Source organism: Notamacropus eugenii, chromosome 3 (genome assembly GCF_028372415.1).
Source record: "Notamacropus eugenii isolate mMacEug1 chromosome 3, mMacEug1.pri_v2, whole genome shotgun sequence".
Taxonomy (NCBI): Eukaryota; Metazoa; Chordata; class Mammalia; order Diprotodontia; family Macropodidae; genus Notamacropus; species Notamacropus eugenii.
The window spans coordinates 106,585,932-106,608,087 of record NC_092874.1 but is presented as its reverse complement, the minus strand read 5'-3'; the positions used below and the strand labels follow the sequence as shown (position 1 = coordinate 106,608,087).

The 22,156-nt window shown below is 40.8% G+C and overlaps 1 protein-coding gene across 1 annotated transcript; it reads right to left on the bottom strand.

The window, feature by feature from the left end:
- Positions 1–733: 733 nt before the first annotated feature.
- Positions 734–14,049, bottom strand: LOC140531237 (putative DBH-like monooxygenase protein 2). Its single transcript, XM_072650297.1, has 13 exons — positions 13,762–14,049; positions 10,953–11,099; positions 8,533–8,694; positions 7,415–7,498; positions 6,614–6,781; positions 6,309–6,411; positions 5,913–6,079; positions 4,852–4,943; positions 4,438–4,534; positions 4,218–4,277; positions 3,069–3,199; positions 1,429–1,543; positions 734–1,018 (listed from the first exon to the last, which is right to left on the bottom strand). The coding sequence occupies exons 1-13, from the start codon at positions 14,047–14,049 to the stop codon at positions 788–790; spliced, it is 1,845 nt and encodes a 614-aa protein (XP_072506398.1). The 3' UTR covers positions 734–787.
- Positions 14,050–22,156: the final 8,107 nt, after the last annotated feature.

Genomic DNA, 22,156 nt, shown 5'->3' with positions numbered 1-22,156 from the left:
ACATGCTCAGTCACATAATCTCTGTTATGATAACAGCTGCATCCCAGGCTGAAGGAATATGGCTCATCTTACTGAGAAATGCTAACACTAAAATATCTTTCTTTAAGGAATAATGTTCTTCAGGAAGGGAAGGGTCTATGACTTTAAATGCTGTGTTTTGAGCTATTAGGCAACTGGATCTCTTTTGGCCCATGTAACACTTTGGCTTGAGGGGAGAAGGTGGAGATATAGGGCAGGAGACATATTTTTTGTTCTTAAAAGACTTAAGATTTGAAGAAAACACCTAGTCTAGTCTTCTTACTTTGCAGATCGTATATCTGGTACATCCCAGGAACACAGTTTCTTCTCTCTCTTCCTTGCTCCCCCTCTAATGAAGTGCTACATAAGAGACAGTCAGACAGAAAGAGGTATCAAGGAACAGAGAGGAAGAAGTGTGGACAAAGTTTAACTCTCTTCCCCAAACCGACGTGCCTCCACCCCCACTAGAACTACAAAGATCATTCCTTTACTCCACTCTCTGATCATAGATTTATTCAAGAAATGCCCAGCTCCCAGCCAATGAATTCCAAGACTTTGCTAGTCATATCATCATCATTTCAGAACTTTTATTGGATAAAAGCCAAGCCCAGGTTTTGGGAGGTTTATCACTCCATGTCAGAATCAGGGGTGACACAAGGGGAAGGCTTTTGGGGGAAAAGGGCAGAGGAGGAAATTGTACAGGGTCAGTGAGGACAGGAAGGCAGTTTTTATGTATATGATGCTAAGCATAGGAATCTTGGGGTGGCCCTCAGATTGCACCTTGGAGGGAAACCAGAAGCCAAGAAAAGCCACCCTGTAGGAGTAGGAGAGTCATTAAGGGAACTATGGGATTGGAGCCAGAGTGAATCAGAGGGGCAGCTCGGAATCTAGCAGGGGTCTTGTCTCCTGGTTCTACTTTGCCCCCTGAGGACTCCAAGCAAGGCCCACGGGAAGTAGGGAGTATGTCTGGAATGTGGCCTGTCTGATTCGTCACCATCTCCTGGGAACAAAGAAGAAAGGATAAGTGACCTTGAGAGAGAGAGGCTGGGAGAAGGAGGAGGGGGAATGCCTTTCCTTCTCTTCTCTGTCCCCACCTTCCTTTTTTCCTAGGAGATCTGGACCAGTCACTCAAATCGTAGCTAATGGCACTCTTCTCATTGAGAGAATTGCTCCTCTTGCTCTTCCATCTCTACTAAGTAATGCAGCAAAAAGCATCACTGCAATGCCCCACCCCTTTGACTGCCTTCCCTCCTTTTTTCTCACCCCCCTTCCCTCTCTTTAGCCTTTTCCAAACTCCTTAGCCTCCCACCCTCCAGCCCTTTTCTTCTTATTCTCATTTTTCATCCTCATGGCTTCCCACCTTACCCCCAAATTTAAAGGGAGAGAGAGAGGTCCAACTTGGTCACTCACATCAATGGTCTTTATTATCACCACCTGGTCAGCCTCCTTGCAGGCTTTCTCTGCCTTCTTGATGGTTTCTGGTGTCCACTCAACATTATTCATGGCCATCATGCCCTCCATGGAGCTGCAAGAGAGAGTGGGTGGGGAGGGGAGGTGGAGAATAAAAGAATAATTAGGAAAATGGGCATGCAATAAAAAAATAGAAAACCTGAGGTGAAAAGAATAGAAAAGGGAATTAGTTATAACCAGCTCAAGAGACAGACAAGCTCCACCCAGGGCAGAACATTGGGGATGCACTCATGAAGGACACAAATAGCACTTTTAATACAGTCACACAGTTTTAATGCTATGAAATGGCATTCTCTATGGCATGTAGTATTGACTGGATGACAAGTCAAGTCAAATATGCTAACATGAAGACTCTGAACCTGAACAGGTACCACTGGGATTATTACTTTCAGCTGAGCTCCTGGAATTAGTTTAAGGGTAACTGACTTTTTAAATTAGATGGTAAGATAAAAATTGAGGCAGCTAGGGGACACAGTGGATAGAGTATTAGAGTTAGAATCAAGAAGATATCTTCCTGAGTTCAAATCCAGTCTCAGACATTTGTTAACTGTGTGACCTTAGGCAAGTCACTTTCACCCTGTTTGCCTCAGTTTCCTCATCTGTAAAATGAGTTGGAGAGGGAAATGACCAACCACTCCAGTATCTTTCAAAGGAAACTCCAAAATCGAGTCATGAAGAGTAAGACATGACTGAAAAGACTGAAATACAACAAGAAGAAGATAGGAATCTCTTCCTAGACCTCCCCCCAACCCAAACAAGAAATGCTTTGGACAATCAGTAAGATTTGTGACATTTCATGGTGAGGAGCTACCAGTGTGGGGGGAACTCCTTTTACATATCCTGGAGGAGATAGTGAGGCTCATGACTTTGCACAGCTCTGCTTCACTTAAATCCAACTCACTCACAAGTCAAGATATTACCCGCACAATGTTATCAGTCGTCTTTAAGAATGAAGGATGAACAACCCAACAGACTATGGTTCAGCGTATGAATCCCAGAGACACAGAGAGGTGTATCAATTTGCTCAGGGGCATATGGCTAGTTAGTGTCAGAGATGGGACTTTTATTCAATTTTCCTTTATCCAAGACTAGCATTCTCCTTCACTATGGCCATACTGCCTTTTTCAGAAATTTGTATTTACAGAAATTATGCATGCATTCATTTGTTGAAACACAAGAAAAACCTATAAAAAGTTTGATGGAGAGAGAAGAAAGAGACACAAAAACAGACGGCTATGGGGCTGGATATATAGATATGGGTCTGGATATGTAGGGGACTATTTGAATCTTTTAAAGGAAAACAAACTTTGATTAAGTCAAAATGATGCATGAGAATGTAGACATGAATAATTCATGTCAAAGTACATATTTGTTGTGTTGCTGATATAATAATTCTGGCTCTTAGAACCAATTATTCTCATCTATTTTTCTGAGTAGCCTTTGCTGACAGAAAATCCTACTCTAGTGATGAAATTGCAAAGCACTGGCAATGAGAGGTAGAGAGAGCAGGCAACCCAGAAAGTTCTCTAGATCTCTAGCTCTTGGGGTACTCCTCTTCCTTCTTTTCCAGGCATACTTACTCCTCTGCTTCTTCTCCAAGTTCATGGGCCACATGGATGATATCTGGGTAGCCCATGCAGCTGGAGATGTTGTTCCGGGGATAGTAGAAGAGAAAGATGAGGCACATCTCATTAATGGTGCTTGGGCCACCCTGGAGGAGGAGTGAGAAAGGCAGAAACAGAATACAGAGGTAGGCAGAGACAGAAACACATAAAGTAGAGTTCTGAAGACTTTAATTTCTTCCCCCCTCTACTGTAGAGTCACTTCACCCCTTATTACTTTAACTCCAAATGTTAGTGCAATGAATGCTTCTTAGTACAGTGGCTGTGACTTCCAGGGGCCATGATAATAGGACCACTGGCTTGACAGGTCCAAGACTCTCTGCCCCCAACTTCTGACCCTAGATATAAGAAGGAGCAAAGCCTCAGGAGCAAAAGCATTTGATGTAGTGGGCAGGAGCATAGTGTTATTGAATTACATAAAGAATCTCAGGGATCTTTTAGCCCAAACCCCTCATTTTACAGATGAGAAAACTGATGATTAGTCTCAATCTGGAGTAGGGATAATTAATGAATTAGAAAACAGGGTTGGGGGACGCTCAGAATTAGTCCTACATATATAATGTGTTTGTGTGTATGTATACACACACATATATACACATACACACACATTATATAGTTACTAGTGCAAGGTCACAAGGACTTTGTTCTATGGTACTGAAATGTAAAAAGGGCTAGTGGTATTTTTTAACAGATACAAATAACTGAGCTTAACATTTAGTTAATAAGAATATTTAATTAAATTAGGAAGTTACCAAATCCTAGAATCATAGCGCTTGCTCAAAGTCACACAAGTGGTAAGTGTGGTAGACCCAGAATTCAATCTCAAGTTCTCTGACACCCAGGATCCTTTTCATTATATCACACTATGTATGGGTTCCGTTCCCCTACCAACGGTTACCATCCTCAATAGCGGCCTTGAGGTAACCCAGGGTTTCAGCGTCAGTATCACCATCTTCTCACCATAGGGCAATACCCTGGGATCTCTCCTTCCCCTTTGTCTCTTCAGGGTCCACCTCCCCACCCCATAGCAATTTGTCTAACTGGTATGTTTAGTAATGCTCACCACAGGTGCTCAGATTTCTAGTTACATCTCTGGAAGGCACTTACAAAGGTGATCGTGGTACGATCGAGGGTCTGGTAGTGACACTCCACCAATATTTCATCTCCCTGTTCAGAGTGAAATATGATGGAAGAAAGTCAAACATGCAAAAGGACAGTAAGAAATCCAAGAGCAATCTTAGGACTTATTTAGGCTGGAGTCATATATAACCCTTGGCTGTAGTTTTACTGCTTGACCCCCTCCCTTTCCCAAACCCAAGGCTCCCACCATCTTGATTGCCATACGCTCCTTCATGTCTCGAGTCTCTTGTAGGTTAAAGTCATAGGCATCATCTTTGCAGATGGTTTTGATCTGCGTTCCGTTCCTGTTGGGAGGGAGTGTGAAGAAAGAAAGGAATGGAATAAAGAGATGAGAACATAGACAAGAAAGCAAAGCAGGGGAGGTATTATGGAATTTCAGGGACACTTCTTGCCCATAAAGCTAATAGCAAATAGGATCCTGATCCCAATCCAATGCCTTCCCTGTACATTAATCTTCAATATTCATCCCCCCATCCCACTCAACTGTACTATAGAGGCTCTCCTCTGCCTATTTCCATTCTTCCAACTACAGCAATACTACAGAAGAGCATTACTCTATCTCCAGAAATCCGGTATTGCACAAGCAACCTCTTACCCTTACCTGTATTGCACAGCTTGCAAAGACCGCCCTGCTAGGTGAGTGTGCAGAAGATAACCATAAACTTGCATGTCAGGCACAGGAGTCCCATTCATCTGTGACATGGAAGGGAGAAGGGCATCTGACTCCCCAACACTAACCCCAAGTGGGGTTTCAACCTAACTGCCTGAATATGATTATGAGTAAGTCACTCTATCTCTCAATTTTATATATTTATATATTTATATATTTATATATCTCAATTTCCCCATCTACAAAATGTAAGGATTGTACTGGATGATCTATAGGGACCATGCTGCCTCTAAAATTCTGTGGGAATAGAGAACTAGACCTGGGAACATATAACTGGATATTGAGATACAGATTTCCTGGATGAGAAAATTCAACAACTGAGATCTAGATAACTTAGAGAGTTATCTAGAATGAGAGGTTAATTGACTTGTTTAGGGTCACACAGCTAGTATGTGCCAGAAGTAGAACTTGAACTCATGTCATACTGACTCTGAGCCTAGTCATCTATCAACTTGGCATGTCATCCCTCTATCAAAATTCTTTAGTACAATTATAATAATTCACATTTCCATAGAACTTTAAAGCTTGAAAATTACTTTCCTCATAATGTCTATATTTTCTTAAGACTCGTTTTACAAACGAAGAAACTGAGACTATTTGGTGAAGCCTTTGGTCACATAACTTTTACTCATTTATTTATTATTTTATTTAGTTATTCATTTATTATTTATCTACTTATATTATTTATTTATTACTTATTTTACCCATTTATCCTTGGTTTCCCAGGAATGCTTACCCCTTCCTAGATCCTTTCTTCTTTTCCAATGCCTCCCTGCTCCTGATTTGGCTGCAAAGTACCCCACTATCCACATACCTTTTGCTTATTCTCATCTTGCTCCCCAGACCTCCCCCAACACCTACTTTCCAGAATTCATATCCTGTTCAAAATCTTTGGATCAGAGGTTATGGTAGGGTTGTAGGGAGGGACAATTTAGAAGGCAGAGGGTAACTGTGGAGTGTTGAGGAGAGAAGTGAGAGGTCCTTGGTCTCACCTCCTCAAACTTCTCAGTCCTACAGAGCCCATAGGACATGAAAGACTCTGCTCCTGGTGGTATGAAGTGGATGGGGAAGGTAAAGAATCCTAGTTGGAGGACTCCCATGTCATACTTGCGCAGGATAGGGGTGAAATAAACTCGAATCCCAGAAGAGTCATACACACCTGGCCAAAGGGAAGCATACTTGCTGGAAAGTGGGAGCCAAGTTGCCAAATGAACAGAAAATAATTTAGTTGAGGAAAGGGAAAGTCAGACAAAGAGACACAGGGACTGGAGAAGAGCTAAAGGTCTCTGACAGGAGCCCTCACTCCCATACTTTTCAGGCTCCCAAAAGAAATTAGTCCATCCCCATCAGTTGCTCCTTTCCCATCCATCCCACCCCTACCCTCTCACCAGGAAGATTGTGGAAATTGCTGTAGTGAACCTCTAGCCTGATCCACTGGGGGTCCAAGGGGGTCCCAATGGAAATGCCCACATCATCTGGAAACTGGTAACTCTGTGGTAGGAGGACATAAGATATAATGGTGTGAGCAGAGTGGATACATCTAGGGCTCTGATCCTCCCCCAAGCACTCTAGCCCCTAAATACCCTCCCTTCTTCCCTCCTATCTTCCAATTCCTCCATCTACCCAGTCTCCCAGATATTGCAGCTACATACCCTTCTTCAAATCAACTATTCCCTAATCATCACAGACTTACAGTGCCCCCAACAGCCCAGCCCATGATCACTTGGGAGCAGAGAGAGAAGGCAGGGTCAGCACCATAGCAGTCACTAATGCCCGTGGGGAGGGCACTGGCATTGCCACAGGCATAAACCAGGATATGGTGCACCATCGTCTCATTGTGGTAGATCAACTTCGGCTCGAACTTAGGGTAAAAGATTAAGAGGGAGATGAGGGGGAATGTTACTTTCATACCAATCTCAGTCTGTTATTCCCCTCCCGCAACCCTGAAGCAAGAATCTGGTCAAGACTAAATTTATTTCATATTGCCCATCATTTCAAATCCCACATTGTTCCTGCCTTCGTTTGAGTTTTTAGATTATGGTCAGCAACTGTCTCATTTAATATCATGTTTTATTTTGAATGACAATTATTTGTCTATGGATGTTACCTCTTAAGCTACTCAACTATAAACCCTTTGAGGGAAAGGATCCTGTCTTATTTATCTCTTAGAATGCATTGTGCCTTCTGTAATGGATAAAGTTCTGGGATCAGGTCATAACAAAACATGACCTGCTTTTCATTCTTTGGCAGTGATTAATCAATCACAGTACACAATTTACCTAGCCATAATTACTGGTTACATGAAATGTTGCTATAGAGTATCTAATTCCAATTTTCATAAAATGGGCCTATAAATTATAATGCATGGATCTGGGAAACTGGGCTCATTCTATATCCTTAATCTAGGTCTATTTCCTTCCCTCTCTTTATATCCCATGTCTAATAGCTCCCTCCTCCCTTGGCTTTTCCTTCACCTTCGCCACCTCAGTTTCACCTTATAGATGTGATGCTTCTCCTTGACGATAGGCAGGGGAAGAAAGGTGCAGGCATAAGTGGTGTCATCTTCAGGGATGAGGAACTGGGTTGGAGACAGACAAAGAAATTTAGCTGAAGTGGGGGTGTGTATCTGAGACCTGGAAATGGGAGTGAGAGGCTCTAGAAAGACTGGAAAAGAGGGGACAGGGCTTTCTTTTTTAATATCACGGGAAATGACAAGAGCCCAGGATTATGCATCTAAGGGCCTGTATTTAAATACTATTTGTGCATTTTTGGAAGAGTCATTTAATCTTTCTCTCTCTCTGTTTCTTCATCTATACAATGAAGACATTTAACTCGATGGTCTCTAAGATCTCTTCTAACTTCACATCCCATGGTCGTAGGTATTCCAGTCCTCTACAGGTGGCAGGAGAAATGCAGTGTCCAACTGAGGTCATAACCAATGGACCATACCAAGCCTGAATTAAGACTTTCAACTTTTGATCAGTTCTGAGGACAGATTCATGTGCAACATATGGTATGTGTCATGGAATGTGTGTTTGGGGTGGTATGATGAGAGGGATAGAAGGTACTCTACTGGTCTGAAGTTTGGCCTCCTCTTGGGGAAGATTATCTTTGGTGAAGAACCCCAAAAGCTAAATGAAAGATGAGTAAAATATTACAATTGGATAGCTGAGAGTTGAGCAGGTGTGTTTGTGAGATGATGGAGGAGTTAAAATATTTAGTGTTCATCGACTGCTTTTGCTTCCTCATTCGTTAGATGAAAATAATTATTTTCAAGTTGTACTAACGCCTTTAATACTATAATGACTGTGTGCCCTAGATTTGATTCCTAGAAATCAAAGGGTTTTTGTTTAAGGAACACCTAAGAAAAATCAGAGAGTCCCTTTCCCACTTTCATTGCTCTCCACGTCCTGCTTCCTTTCTACTCCCATATCTCTCATTTCTAGTCTGTTACAATTCTCTTGGATTTCCCTTTCCCCCATGCCTGTATGTGCCTCTCATTTCCTTTCTGGATCCAGGGGTGGTGTGAAGAAGCTTGGAAAGATTAGGGCTGGGGAATTGGAAGACAGGTAGACACCAGGGGAGAGGCATTTAAATGGAAATGTCTCTTACATCAGTGATCTCCAAGTCATGAATGTAAGAGATTGCAGGGGCATCAAGATCATCAGGATGGACAATCTGCAGCAGGAAGACTGACTTGACAAAGGTGCGCTCCCTCTCTAGCCTCACTGTGTCATCAAGGCCATAAGCAGCCAGGACCCGGATTGTGTCACTCTGGCAGAGGGAATTGAAAATCAGCAGAGGCATATGAAGGATGTCTCCTCAATAGCAATCATCATACATTTAGATAAACACATGTACACAATTGTGTACATGTGCCATGTACATTTAACCCAGCTCCCACCCAAGAGTGGTAGGTGATGGTTAACTCTGTGTGGCATGCTCCATATGGAGGGAAGTAGACATGATTCCTTCAGAAAAGACCATGAGGAAAGAAGCTATAGATATGAAGTTGGCTCCTCAATATGTTCCTGATCTCTGCTTTTCCTCCCTAGAGTCTATGGAGGCAGGACTTCTCCTTAGTTAAAATTGTGTATTCTCTCTTGATCGGAGTTAAGATCTTATCTGACTCAGCTAAAGAATTTATTCACACTTGATCTAAGCATTATTCTAGGGTACATCACTTTTCTGTTTTTTGTTGGCTGTTTTGCTTGGATGAAAGGGTTTACCAACTATTTATTGTGATGATCTACTGTGTAAGCAGTATTTGGTGGGAAGGAGCTAAACTGATCAATTTAATTTAGGGCTACTCCCTAACCCCTTAAGAACAGGTGCCTCTTTTGTACCGAACTCTGTACATCTAGACAAGATCTATATTTTAGACATGGCAAATATAATTCTAGTTGAGCAATGATGGCCATGGGGGTACAGAAATGCTAGTACTGGAGCCTGGAGCTTGGAATATGTAGCCTGGAGTCTGGAACCTGGAACCTGAAGTCTGGAACCTGGAGTTCAAAACTTGGAGCCTGGAGCTTGAAGCCCCAGTAACCTCAGCACCTTAGCCACTCAGAAAAGTGCTTACATTTCATTCTAAGGAGAGCAGGCTGAGGGTCCCAGATCCAATATGAACAGAGACAGTTGTAATTATGGGAAACATAATTATGTAATTATGTCTATTATAAGACAGCAATATGGTCTTCTCAGATCATCAGTTCCAAGAACCATGACTATATCCCACTTACAAAATGTAGTGACATCAGTGGCAGGCACCCTGTGGTCATCAGTGGTAACAAATCTTACATCACGTATTGGAGGCATTTTGTATACCAGGATGTATGCCTATCAGCTTCCTTCTCAAAGAATGGCTTAGGGCCAGTGAATCTTCTTATGACTTCCTCACTCCCACGTATTCTGTGATCCTGTGACACTGGCCTCATGCCTGGAATTATTTCCCTCATCATTTCTGCCTCTTGGCTTCTCTCGTTTTCTTCAAGGTCCAGCTAAAAGTCCACCTTCGGTAACATAGTTTTTCTAAACCCCTGAATGCTAGAACCTTTGCTCTAAGATTAACTCCAATTTATCCTATGTGTGACTCAGTTGTAGGTAGTAGTCTACATGTTTTCTATCCCATTATACTATAAGCTTCTTGAGAGGAGGGAATGTTTTTTTTTCTGATTTTCTGTGTATTTTCAGCAGTTATCACAGTGCCTAGCACTTAGCAGGTACTTCATAAGCAGTTGTTGACTTGACTTAACAAGTCAAACACTATTGGAAACTGAAGCAAAGACTGTACAACCTTAAAGGCGCTGCTAGGGCCAGTATGCCCTCTCCCTGTTAACTTGTTGGTTGTAAAGACTTTGCCCTTGTATCTATCTCTTCACAGAAAAGACAGGCTTATCTCAGATCATACCTCTCTATTCCATCCATGAGCTGCAGCTTTACATTTAGATAACTCATGTGGACAAACTTATCTTACACATGAATGCACACATGTGTAATTAAAAGGCAAGTCTTTTCAGAGTTTATACCTATTCTGCACAGGTTTCTCTCAAGAGGGAGAGTGCAGTGGGGAATGAAAATAGGGCTATAGCTTTTGGATCTGAAAGGGACCTTAGAGGCCATATAATGTAACCCTTTCATTTTACAGATGAGAAAACTGAGCCCCATATGTATAAAAAAGACTTGCCCAAGGTTACACAGGTACAAAATTAAGAGAACTGGGATTTTAATCCAGGTCCTCTGACTCCGAAATCTACTGCTCTTTCCATTGTACCATGCTGCCTCCCATACATGAGGCTCTAGCCTGTAGAAGAGTTCAAGAAAGAGGATGATGGAAGGATCTGATGAGTACAGGGACAGAGGAAAACAGCCCTACAAAACCTGAGAGACTGAGAATACCTTGAGTTCTGACCTAATTTAGGGGTGATTCCAGGACACTAAGGGGAAGGAAACTTTAAAGAACTTATTGAAGGGTTCATATCTGCAAAATTGTTCCTGGCCCACTCATACCCCCTACCCTCCTCTGTTATTACTGTGATGTCTCCATCATGGGAGTCACAGGAGCGAAAGGGCCGGGAGAACCTCATGGTGGTATAGATGGAGTCTTCTGTCAACAATTGCAGCTCTGCATCCTGGCTCCCATCTTCCTCCAGAGTATCATCATCTATCAAGTGCTGGTCCTGCCATGTGGGGAAAAAAAAAAAAAAAAACAATAGAAAAGTACCATGGACAGAGGGAACGTACCTCTGAATCAGAAGGGGAACTCCAGAAGAGTAGGGGCTATGTCCCTTTTTTCTCTTAATGGTTAGCATCTACCTGCTAATGCTCTAGAGAATACTCTGCTACATTCATATATTTCCCAAGAAACACAAATCAAAGTTTCAGAATATTTTGACATGAAGACTGGAAAATATACTAAATATATTAATTTAACCTCTTCATATCACAGATTATAAAACTGAGGCCTCTGTCTTATTATCACCTCTTTCCACCTCTATCATGTCGCTTTATTGCTCATCCTCAATGATCATTTCTAACAGCATACCCTCAAGTGTTACTATGAAACTGATTTTATTATTAGATAACTGCATATGTACCAAAACTTCTTTTTATTTAACTAAATTTTAAGTTTCTTGAGGGCAGGGAATCATGCCTTATATCTACAGGTATTCTATATATTTGCATTTTAAGTCTTGATAGCAAAGAAAGTAGCCAAGGATTCACAGAATTATTGGTCTTAAGATTTGTAGCAGCTGAGTATAGTTGTTCATTGTATCATAGGACTTCAAAGGTCATCTCGTCCAGTGCCCTCATTTTATAGATGAGGTAATGGAGGCCCAGAGGGGATGAGTGATTTGCCCATGACCACTCAGATAGTATGTAACGGAGCTGAAGCGATCCGAGTATTTGAATCCAACAACCTTCCCCATTTTACAGATGAGGAAACGGAGTCCTAGGTTGGTGAAATGATTTGTAGGTTCTTTTTTTAAAAAAAATACATCACTTTTTCCTAATTGCATACAAGAACAATTTTAAACATTCATTCAAAAAAAATTTTTTGAGTTCCAAATTCTCTTCCTCCCTTCCCTCAGATGATATAGAGAACATATGTGCAATCATGCAAAATATATTTCCATATTAGTCATATTGTAAAAGAAACACTGTAGAAAAAAGTCATGAAAAAAGTAAGAAAAGTGAAAAGTCATATACTTAGATCTGTGTTCAGACTTCATCATTTCTTTCTCTATAGGCAGATAGCATTCTTCATCAAGAGTTCTTTGGAATTGCCTTGGAACGTTGCATTGCTGAGAATAGCTAAATCATTCACAGTTGATCATCATAAAATACTGCTATTACTGTGTACAGTGTTCTCCAGGTGCTGCTCACTTCCCTGTAGGTCTTGTTTTGTAAGGTTATGCGAAAGAACCCTTTGTCAAATCATATGTAATAAATCTGGGTTCCTGAAACTATGGTTCCTCTATTTATAGCTAATATGGCCACTAGGTGACACCATAGTTCATAGAATGCCAGATCAGAAGTCAGAAAGGACTCATGTTCCTGAGTTTCAATCTGACCTTGTACGCTTAATCCTCTTTGTAAAATGGAGAAAGAAATGGCAAGTAACTCCAGTATCCTTACCAAGTAAGTAAACCTCAAATGGGGTCATGAAGAGTCTGATATGACTGAAATGGCTGAACAGCAACTTATAGCTAATGCAGAACCTTACACATAGTGCACATTCAATAATGATCACCTTTCAGTTAGACATATATTCTCTCTGATCCTTGAAATAAGTTGTAATAATGCCCCTATGTTCTTTCTTCTTCCTCACAAAGGCAGAGAATACTATTGAAATTTGGAACCAATGGGATAACATAGAGTACAATTCCCTGTGTTTATACAGGAATAAATTGGGGCCCATGGAGGTAAATTGACTTGCCCAGAGTTAAACTAGTAAATGGTAGAGATGGAATTTGAGCACACATTGTGTGATTCTGTAATAAGTATAGTCTTCCTGATGCATCTCTTTGTATCCTCAGGTGAATAAGAATCACAGAATATTAGAGTTAGAAGAACCAGAATGGATGACTTTCAAGTTCATTTTCTAGAAGAAAGAGGCACAAGTGGCTTAAATGATTTATTTTAGGTCTCCTGACTTCCAGTGCAATTCACTTCCTGGTATATTGTATTCAGCTAAAGATAGATAGATAGACAGACAGACAGACAGACAGACAGACAGACAGACAGACAGATAGATAGATAGATAGATAGATAGATAGATAGATAGATAGATAGACTTGAACACTGGTTTGACTATATGTACTGCCACTTAGTAGCTTCAGGTCCCTGCTGAGGCAAATGACAACCTTAATTCTCTGAATCTCAGTTTTCTCATCAGCAATATGCGGAGATTTTTACTAAACGGTGGTGAAATTTTTTTCATCTTTAATGGCATATGATTCTCTGTATGTCTTTCTTGATATACACAGGAATATACCAGAGTAGGTCCAGGTGTAAACACTGATGCTGGAAGCAAGGAGGTTTAGAAGAGCTCCCATGAGTGTTGATGAGGTACATGCCTAGGGGGAAGGATATAAAGAAAAATCTACATATAGTATCTGGCACATAGTAGGAACTTAATAAATGTTTATTGAATGACTGAATGACTACACACTTTGCCATTTCCCAATGGGGATATAGCACTGGCAGAATGATATTCTTGGGATATACCTGGCTATTTTTTAAGGTCTCCCTTCCATTTTGTGGGAGGCCCAGAGCTGGATCCTCCCTAGTAAGTCACCCTCATTCCTAGGGGAGAAGATAATCTCTACCTAGACTCACCGAAAAGTAGACAGTCCCATCAGGCAGGACACCTCCAACCACCAGATCAGCCCCCACATTCGTGTAGCGATCAGTGACACCGAGGCCCACCCAACCAGCTGTCCGGACCTGCAGATCAAAAGTGATGATCTCAGTTTCGATATCAAAGTCCCAGCGTAGATATAAAACATTGGATGGATCAAGGAATCTCGAGTATCTAAGTGGGGATTTGGGGCCATGGGGGATTCCTATAGCAGGAACAGCCAGGGGCAAGAGGAGGAGGAGCCTGGGAAGGAGGACACAAGTCATGTCTGTTGGGGCTTGTGGCATCTCTCTTGCAGATAGGCAGTCCCTGACTGGGTAGCTCTGGCTTATATGTGTCTGAAGATACTTAGGCACTATGCCACAGGGGAGGAACAGGATGTAGTCTTGGAATCTGATTATCCTGTGGGCACAAGAAGGTGCCAGTTACATAATCCTGATGTGGAGTAGTATCCAGATTGGGGTCTAAACACAAGAAGAGAGAGAGGGTCTGGACTTTAGAGGAGGGGGTTGACAAGGAGCCATGGGGACAGTATAGGTAGAACATTCACAGAACACACCCTTCTTTAGATCTCTCTGTCCTTCCTCATGTCACCCCATTCAGAACCCAGCATTCCAGCTATGAAGCTTTGCAAAAAAGAAAGTTTGGACAAGTCAGAAGCATCTTTTCAATACATCTAAGTACAGCAGTACACATGGACTCAGTTTCCCCCTCAGGTAAGGACAGTTCCTTTATTGTGTGGGGATAAAAAAGCATAAAAGAAGGTGTAGATTCACAAAGACAATTTAGGAGTCTAATTTCAAAGGGCAGCATTAAGTCTATACAAAGAAGTGGAGGAGAGGGAGACAGACTCTGATTGCCATCTCCCATAGGATCCTTACCTGCTAATCCCTGGGCTGTGATTTAAGGTATAATCAGCTTTCAGGAAGAGGACAGCTGGGGAGGACTGGCATTCAGTACACTTGTGTGGATGGAGGAGGGGAAAGGAGGGCAGGACAAATTTATGACTAAGGCAGTGGGAAACACAGCAAGCCCCAGAACCTTCCTTTACCTCCCACTCTACCCTCCCTTAACCCTTGGTAAACCTCTCCCTCAACTAGAAATTCTGGCCATCATACATACTTATCAGAAATTTTAACTGTTCAATCAGTTCTTTCAGGGAATCTTAACTGTAGAGTTGGAATGGACTTCAATCTTGCTTACTTGTTTTACAGATGAAAGGTTATATGATTTACCCAAATGATGCACTCAAGTGGCAGAGCTGGGATTTGATCCCTGGATCTCTATTCAACAGTCTTTCAAAGCGCATTCACATTTCTATGTTATTTAATTTTTTTTCAAGTTCACTGTTTTGTTAGAAATGAAAGAAACAAGAATTGATTTGATATTTTATATTTGATTCCATCCTGCAATTGAATCTCTTTGGTAACCTCATTTTCATTTTACAATAACTTCTTCTTCTTCTTTGTCTCTGAGTGAAAAAGTTTCTGAGTTCAAAAGTTCAGTCTTTCTCTTTCAGAGTTAAAAGCCAAAAGTTTAGCTTCCCTATCGATCACTTTGAGCTAAAAGAAAAACTCTGAGCTAAATTTAGAGGTTCAATATTCTCAGAAAGCACTCTAAGGGAACTGAAATCTCAGTACCACCTGCAAATCACAGTGTGTTTCTTATTTCTCATCACTCCAGCTCCTGGGAAATGCCATGGCATCTGTGTGCCAGCTTTGAGAGTGGATAAATTGACCTTTTCCCATCCTAGACCCAAGTAAAAGTGGTCTTGTTCTATTCCTAGGTGCCAAGGGGTCTACTTTCCTGGTACATTCTCAATGACTTTGGGATGCAGTTGAGTCCATAAACTCACAAAGCATTCCTTCAAGACAGTTTAGGGGTGGTCCTGATCCCACGTGTGTGTATGTCAACATAACCAATCATGAACTCTCACCCCCATGATGCCTGCCAATTATATGAGTTTTGCTCTGTTCTTTGTTTTATCCTTATAAAAATAAGCTGCATCTTCAGTTCTGGGCCTTTATCATAAACTGAGGAAGCTAGAGATCCATTGTATTGGTAGGTTCTTGCCCTACTAATAAAATGTTATTTTGCTTGGAATGAGAAGGGGGGGGGTGGATTTAGGTATGTATATTATTGAAACATAAAGGAATTTAGGAAATGAACAAGTAAAGAAGATTTGGGAGAAGAATATGAGGAAATGAGAAAGGTGTGGGTATATGGAAGAATTTTTAAAAGAAGGAAGAATGTTTAAGTATGTTGGAAAGGATAGTTTGAAGAAAATTTTGATTTTTTTGAAATACAAGACATATTATGTGTTCATTTTGGTGGAATCTATCATGATAAAAATTAAAGCTTGAGTTCCCAGCTTCCCAAGCACGGAGAGAAGAATGTAATGGGTGAGGACAAGGTTTGACCAGGTTCTTTAAATGATTTATTAGTAAAGAGAGAAAGGTTATGACAGCTGGGAGTGAATTGATAGCAATGAGTTCATTTTTGAGATTTTAAATGTTGCCATTACTAATTATAAAGCCCAGGTCTGATTTGATTGAAATATGTCCTCAAACTAAATCAGAATATGTTTTGAAGTGTGCTCCCCAAATCGGATAATGGGACTAGATTAGAACTGCTATTTTTATATCTTTGCCAGTAGATTAATTGAAAATAGTGCTCTTTATAACATGAAGTGCTTGGAATAAATATCTCTTACAAAAAATAATGATGAAACAAAAATTGTGATTCTGTGTGCCACCATTTGGGAAATAGATCTGGATATGATTGAATGTATTCTGGTCTCATTTATAAGTGGGGTATATTCTCTTAGTGGGACAATTATGATGTCAGAATTTATTTTGTTATTTGCCATTGATTCAGAGTGTTGGGAAACCGCATAGATTAGGAAATTTGTTACCTGTGTGATCTTATAACAAGTTACCCATCTTACCAATCTGTAACATATATAAAGATAGTGCTTAACCTATGTTTGATAATTCATTGTATTAGAAATAATGTTTAAAAATACATGTTCTTATGCTAGCTCCAAACCCACAGCCCATAAAATATCTGTAAAGAAGAACTCCCAACAAATTCTGGAGCAGCAGAAGCCACAGAACAACAGAGCAGACGAGATTTCTGTTCCAGAGAGACCTGAAAACCTGATGTGAAAGGTCCGTCACGTGCCAGACCTGGAGCGGAGCCCCGCCCTGTCTTGGCCACGTGGCACCGAGAGGAGCAGATCCGAGCAGGCTTCAGGGACAGAATCTCCAGTGGCCAGGTAGGTCCCTCCACCCACAGGCACCAGGGGTGAGTGAGAGAGTCTTTTTGGCTCCCTGAGAGGGGAGCAGGGTGTCTCCATAACTCAGGCCCCCTTGGGAGGCAGAAGCAGGGGCAGCAGCAGACAGGGGCTCCCCAAGCAGGCAGGAACCCGAATCCATTGTTGAAGGTCTCTGCATAAACCCCCTGAGGGAACTGAGCCCAGTGAAGCGGCCCTGCCCCCACCCAAGCACCTGAACTTAATCTCACACTCTATAGCAGCCCCGCCCCCGGCCAAAGCCCTGAGGTTGGGGAGCAGCATTTGAATCTCAGACCCCAACCACTGGCTGGATGTGGAAAGGAAGCTCAGAACTCAAGTCACTGGCTGGGAAAATGCCCAGAAAAAGGGAAAAAAAAATAAGACTAGAGAAGGTTACTTTCTTGGTGAGCAGATATTTCCTCCCTTCCTTTCTGATGAGGAAGAACAAAGCTTACCATCAGGAAAAGACACAGAAGTCAAGGCTTCTGTATCCCACACATCCAAAATAAATATACCATGGGCTCAGGTCATGGAAGACCTCAAAAAGGATTTTGAAAATCAAGTAAGAGAGGTGGAGGAAAAACTGGGAAGAGAAATGAGAGAGATGAAAGAAAAGCATGAAAAGCAGGTCAACACCTTGCTAAAGGAGGCCCAAAAAATGCTGAAGAAAATAACACCTTGAAAAACAGGCTAATTCAATTGGCAAAAGAGGGTCAAAAAGCCAATGAGGAGAAGAATGCTTTCAAAAGCAGAATTAGCCAAATGGAAAAGGAGGTTCAAAAGCTCACTGAAGAAAATAGTTCTTTCAAAATTAGAATGGAACAGATGGAGGCTAATGACTTTACGAGAAACCAAGAAATCACAAAACAAAATCAAAAGAATGAAAAAATGGAAGATAATGTGAAATATCTCATTGGAAAAACAACTGACCTGGAAAACAGATCCAGGAGAGACAATTTAAAAATTATGGGACTACCTGAAAGCCATGATCAAAAAAAGAGCCTAGACATCATCTTTCATGAAATTATCAAGGAAAACTGCCCTGAGATTCTAGAACCAGGGGGCAAAATAAATATTGAAACAATCCACCAATCATTGCCTGAAAGAGATCCAAAAAGAGAAACTCCTAGGAACATTGTGGCCAAATTCCGGAGTTCCCTGGTCAAGAAGAAAATATTGCAAGCAGCTAGAAAGAAACAATTCAAGTATTGTGGAAATACAATCAGGATAACACAAGATCTAGCAGCTTCTACATTAAGGGATCAAAGGGCATGGAATAGGATATTCCAGAAGTCAAAGGAACTAAGACTAAAACCAAGAATCACCTACCCAGCAAAACTGAGTATAATACTTCAGGGGAAAAATTGGTCTTTCAATGAAATAGAAGAATTTCAAGCATTCTTGATGAAAAGACCAGAGCTGAAAACAAAATTTGACTTTCGAACACAAGAATGAAGAGAAGCATGAAAAGGTAAACAGCAAAGAGAAGTCATAAGGGACTTAGTAAAGTTGAACTGTTTACATTCCTACGTGGAAAGACAATATTTGTAATTCTTGAAACTTTTCAGTATCTGGGTAGTGGGTGGGATTACACACACACACACACACACACACACACACACAGACAGAGAGCACAGAGTGAATTGAATAAGATGGGATCATATCTTAAAAATATGAAATTAAGCAGTGAGAGAGAAATATATTGGGAGGAGAAAGGGAGAAATGGAATGGGGCAAATTATCTCTCATAAAAGAGGCAAGCAAAAGACTTTTTAGTGGAGGGAAAAAGAAGGGAGGAGAGAGAAAAACATGAAGTTTACTCTCATCACATTCCACTAAAGGAAGGAATAAAATACACACTCATTTTGGTATGAAAACCTATCTTACAATACAATAAAGTGGGAGAGAAGGGAATAAGCAGGGTGGGGGGGATGATGGAAGGGAGGGCAATGGGAGGAGGGAGCAATTTGAGGTTGCTACTCATGGGTAGGGACAGGATCAAAAGGGAGAATAGAAGCAAAGGGGGGGCAGGATAGGATGGAGGGAAATATGGTTAGTCTTACACAACATGACTATTATGGAAGTCATTTGCAAAACTACACAGATATGACCTATATTGAATTGCTTGCCTTCCAAAGGGAATGGGTGGGGAGGGAGGGATGAAGAGAAGTTGGAACTCAAAGTTATAGAAACAACTGTCGCGTACTGTTCTTGTTAATAGGAAATAAGAAATACAGGTAAAGGGGTATAGAAAGTTATCTGGTCCTACAGGACAAAAGAGAAGATGGGGACAAGGGAAGGGAGGGATGATAGAAGAGAGGGCAGATTGGTGATAGGGGCAATTAGAATGCTCGGTGTTTTGGGGTGGGGGGGAGGGGACAAAAGGGGAGAAAATTTGGAACCCAAAATTTTGTCAAAATAAATGTTAAAAGTTAAATATATTAATTTAAAAAAAAATACATGTTCTTTTCATCTGGATTCTTTGGGAGTTACGGATTCACTTGTTAAAAGAATGATGTGAAAATGTTTGAAAACTGTTCATTTGGAAACACAATAGATAATGATAATTTGTTTTTGCTGTGAATTTGATATAGCAGAAATCTGTTTATGGTGTTCTCATCTTTGAAATGTAGGCATTCTAAGATCTTACCCTACCCCTCTCTGGAACAATGGTATAAGATATTTTTAACAATAATGGCTTATACCCTTTAGCCCAGAGTATTTTGAGTTGGCCTAAAAATAAGTTGTGAATTTAAATTGATAAAGTTGTGTGTGTGTGTGTGTGCATATTTCTAGTAACTTTACTGTTTCATTTGTACTATATAATTTTATTTGCCCTATGTATATGCTACCTTTTGCTGGTGGGGTCTTTAATGAAATGTGTTAGTACCTTTCCAGATTATAAGGATTGAGAATCTAAAATCCACTTGTAATAGAATAATTTTTTAAAATGCGGACTAAATTGGAAATGAATTTGATTAAATTCATGTCATCTGATTAGTAATTAACCTTGTTTCATGATTTAAATTCATGATATTGTGAATGCTGTTACTGTTTCTAAACTGGCTTGTACTGTAAATTCTGAGAAACTTTTATTATTTAAGACATGTTGTTAAGAGAATGATAAAGACTGTATCTTTGAATAATTTAATTTCCTTTGATTTGGACACTGTGAAATGATTAATTATGTTATTAGAAGCTGGAGAATTTAGATGGCACAGTGGATAGTGCACCAGGTTGGGAGTTAGGAAGACCTGAGTTCAAATTTGACCTCAAATACTTACTAGTTGTGTGACCCTGGGCAAGTAATTTATCCCTGCTTGCCTCACTTTCCTTTTCTGTAAAAATGTTCTGGAGAAGGAAATGTCAAACCACTGTAGTATCTTTGCCAAGAAAACCCCAAATGGGATCACAAAGAGGTGGACATGATTGAAAACAACTGGACCACAAAATTAGAGCCTATTGTCATAACATGAAACCTATCAAGTATTTAAAGAGGAGGCAGATTAGAATAAGGCAGCTGTTGGGTAGGCAGTGACCTTGAAAGAATCAAATTATCAGGAGAAAGAGAGATAACTAACATGAGGTTCAAGAAATGGAGACATGTTGATCCCAATCTCTGCTTGGGATTAAGGTGGAGGAAGTGAGAGGAGAAAGGCAGGCCTTGAGAAAAAGACAGGGACAAGCTCCCTGATCCTCCAACCCTGTCTGAAGGCTGGGATTATCACAGGGGAAGAGCAAATGTGTACATGTGTGGGGGTGGGGGGGGTGGGAGGTGTATGCAGGGTGAGAGAGCCATGGATGTAAAGATCTATGAAGAAACTCAGAACCTTCCTTCCCTTGTGTCCCTGGATCTCTCCTTTCTACTTGTTCTGTACTCTCTTTTTCCTTTCCACTTTCCTTGCATTCTTTCTCCTTCCCACCCTCCCCCATACTATAATTTCAGCCTATGGATTTTCTTCATATGCAACACTCCATTTCCTACCTGCATACCTTTGCAATATATCCAAAATGAAATTCATTATATTTTCCCCAAAACATTTCTTCCTCCAAATTCTTTTTATTTCTCTTGGAGATACCACCATCCTATCCAGCTAGTTCAGTCTTAGTTACTTTATTTTCCTCTCACTGACTTGTTCTGTTTTCTTCCTGTAATATTTCTAATTTCTTCCATCTTCAACCCTTTGTAGAGATAAATACCTTCCTTAGAGTCTCCTGAGTATATCCCCAGGTTTCCATGTGCCAGAGTAGAGGGTTCCAAGACTCAGTCCCATAATTATGGTTTTCTGTCCCAGATACTGAAAACAGAAATCCCCCCATCCCCTCTGCCAGTTCTCTTTGATGTCATTTTCTCTAGTCTAGACCAAACTATCTAACTCTTCCCCTTTTCACAGCCAGACTTCTAAATGGAGTGTACTATGTTCCCTTCCTCTATTTCTTCCTTTACCCTCTACCTCATTTATGACTCACATTGCACAATTCTTTGCAATCTGGCTTCTTACCCCACTTTTCAATAGAAATTACTCTCTCTAAGGTCAATGTCAATGTATTAGCTGTTAAATACAATGATATTTTCTTGGTGTAGTGAAATGAGTGTTGTTCTTGGCATCAGAATGTCCTGCGTTTGAATGCCAATTCAGATCCTTAAGAACTATGTGGCCTTGGACAAGTCATTTATCCATTTCAGATCTCAGTTTTCACATCTGTAAAATGAAGAGATTGGGCTCAATGATCTCTAAGGTCTCTTTCAAATGTAAATTAGTGATGTTATAATCCTATAACTTAACTTCTCTGATGCTGTTCTGCCTTGGGTTTCCTCTATCCTGTCTGGCTTCCCCTTATCAATCTCCTTTACTGTATCATTATTCATCTGCTACTCATTAAAAGTTGGTTTCTCCCAAAGCTCTGCCCCAGGTCTTTCCTCTTCTCTCCGCCCCCCCCCCCCCCATACTTATATGTCATCTCATGAGCTCCAAAGGATGCAGTCAACATCTTTGTACATATAACTTATAAATCTATACATCCAGCCATAATTATACTCCTGAATGCTATATCACCAGCTGACCACTGGAAATCACA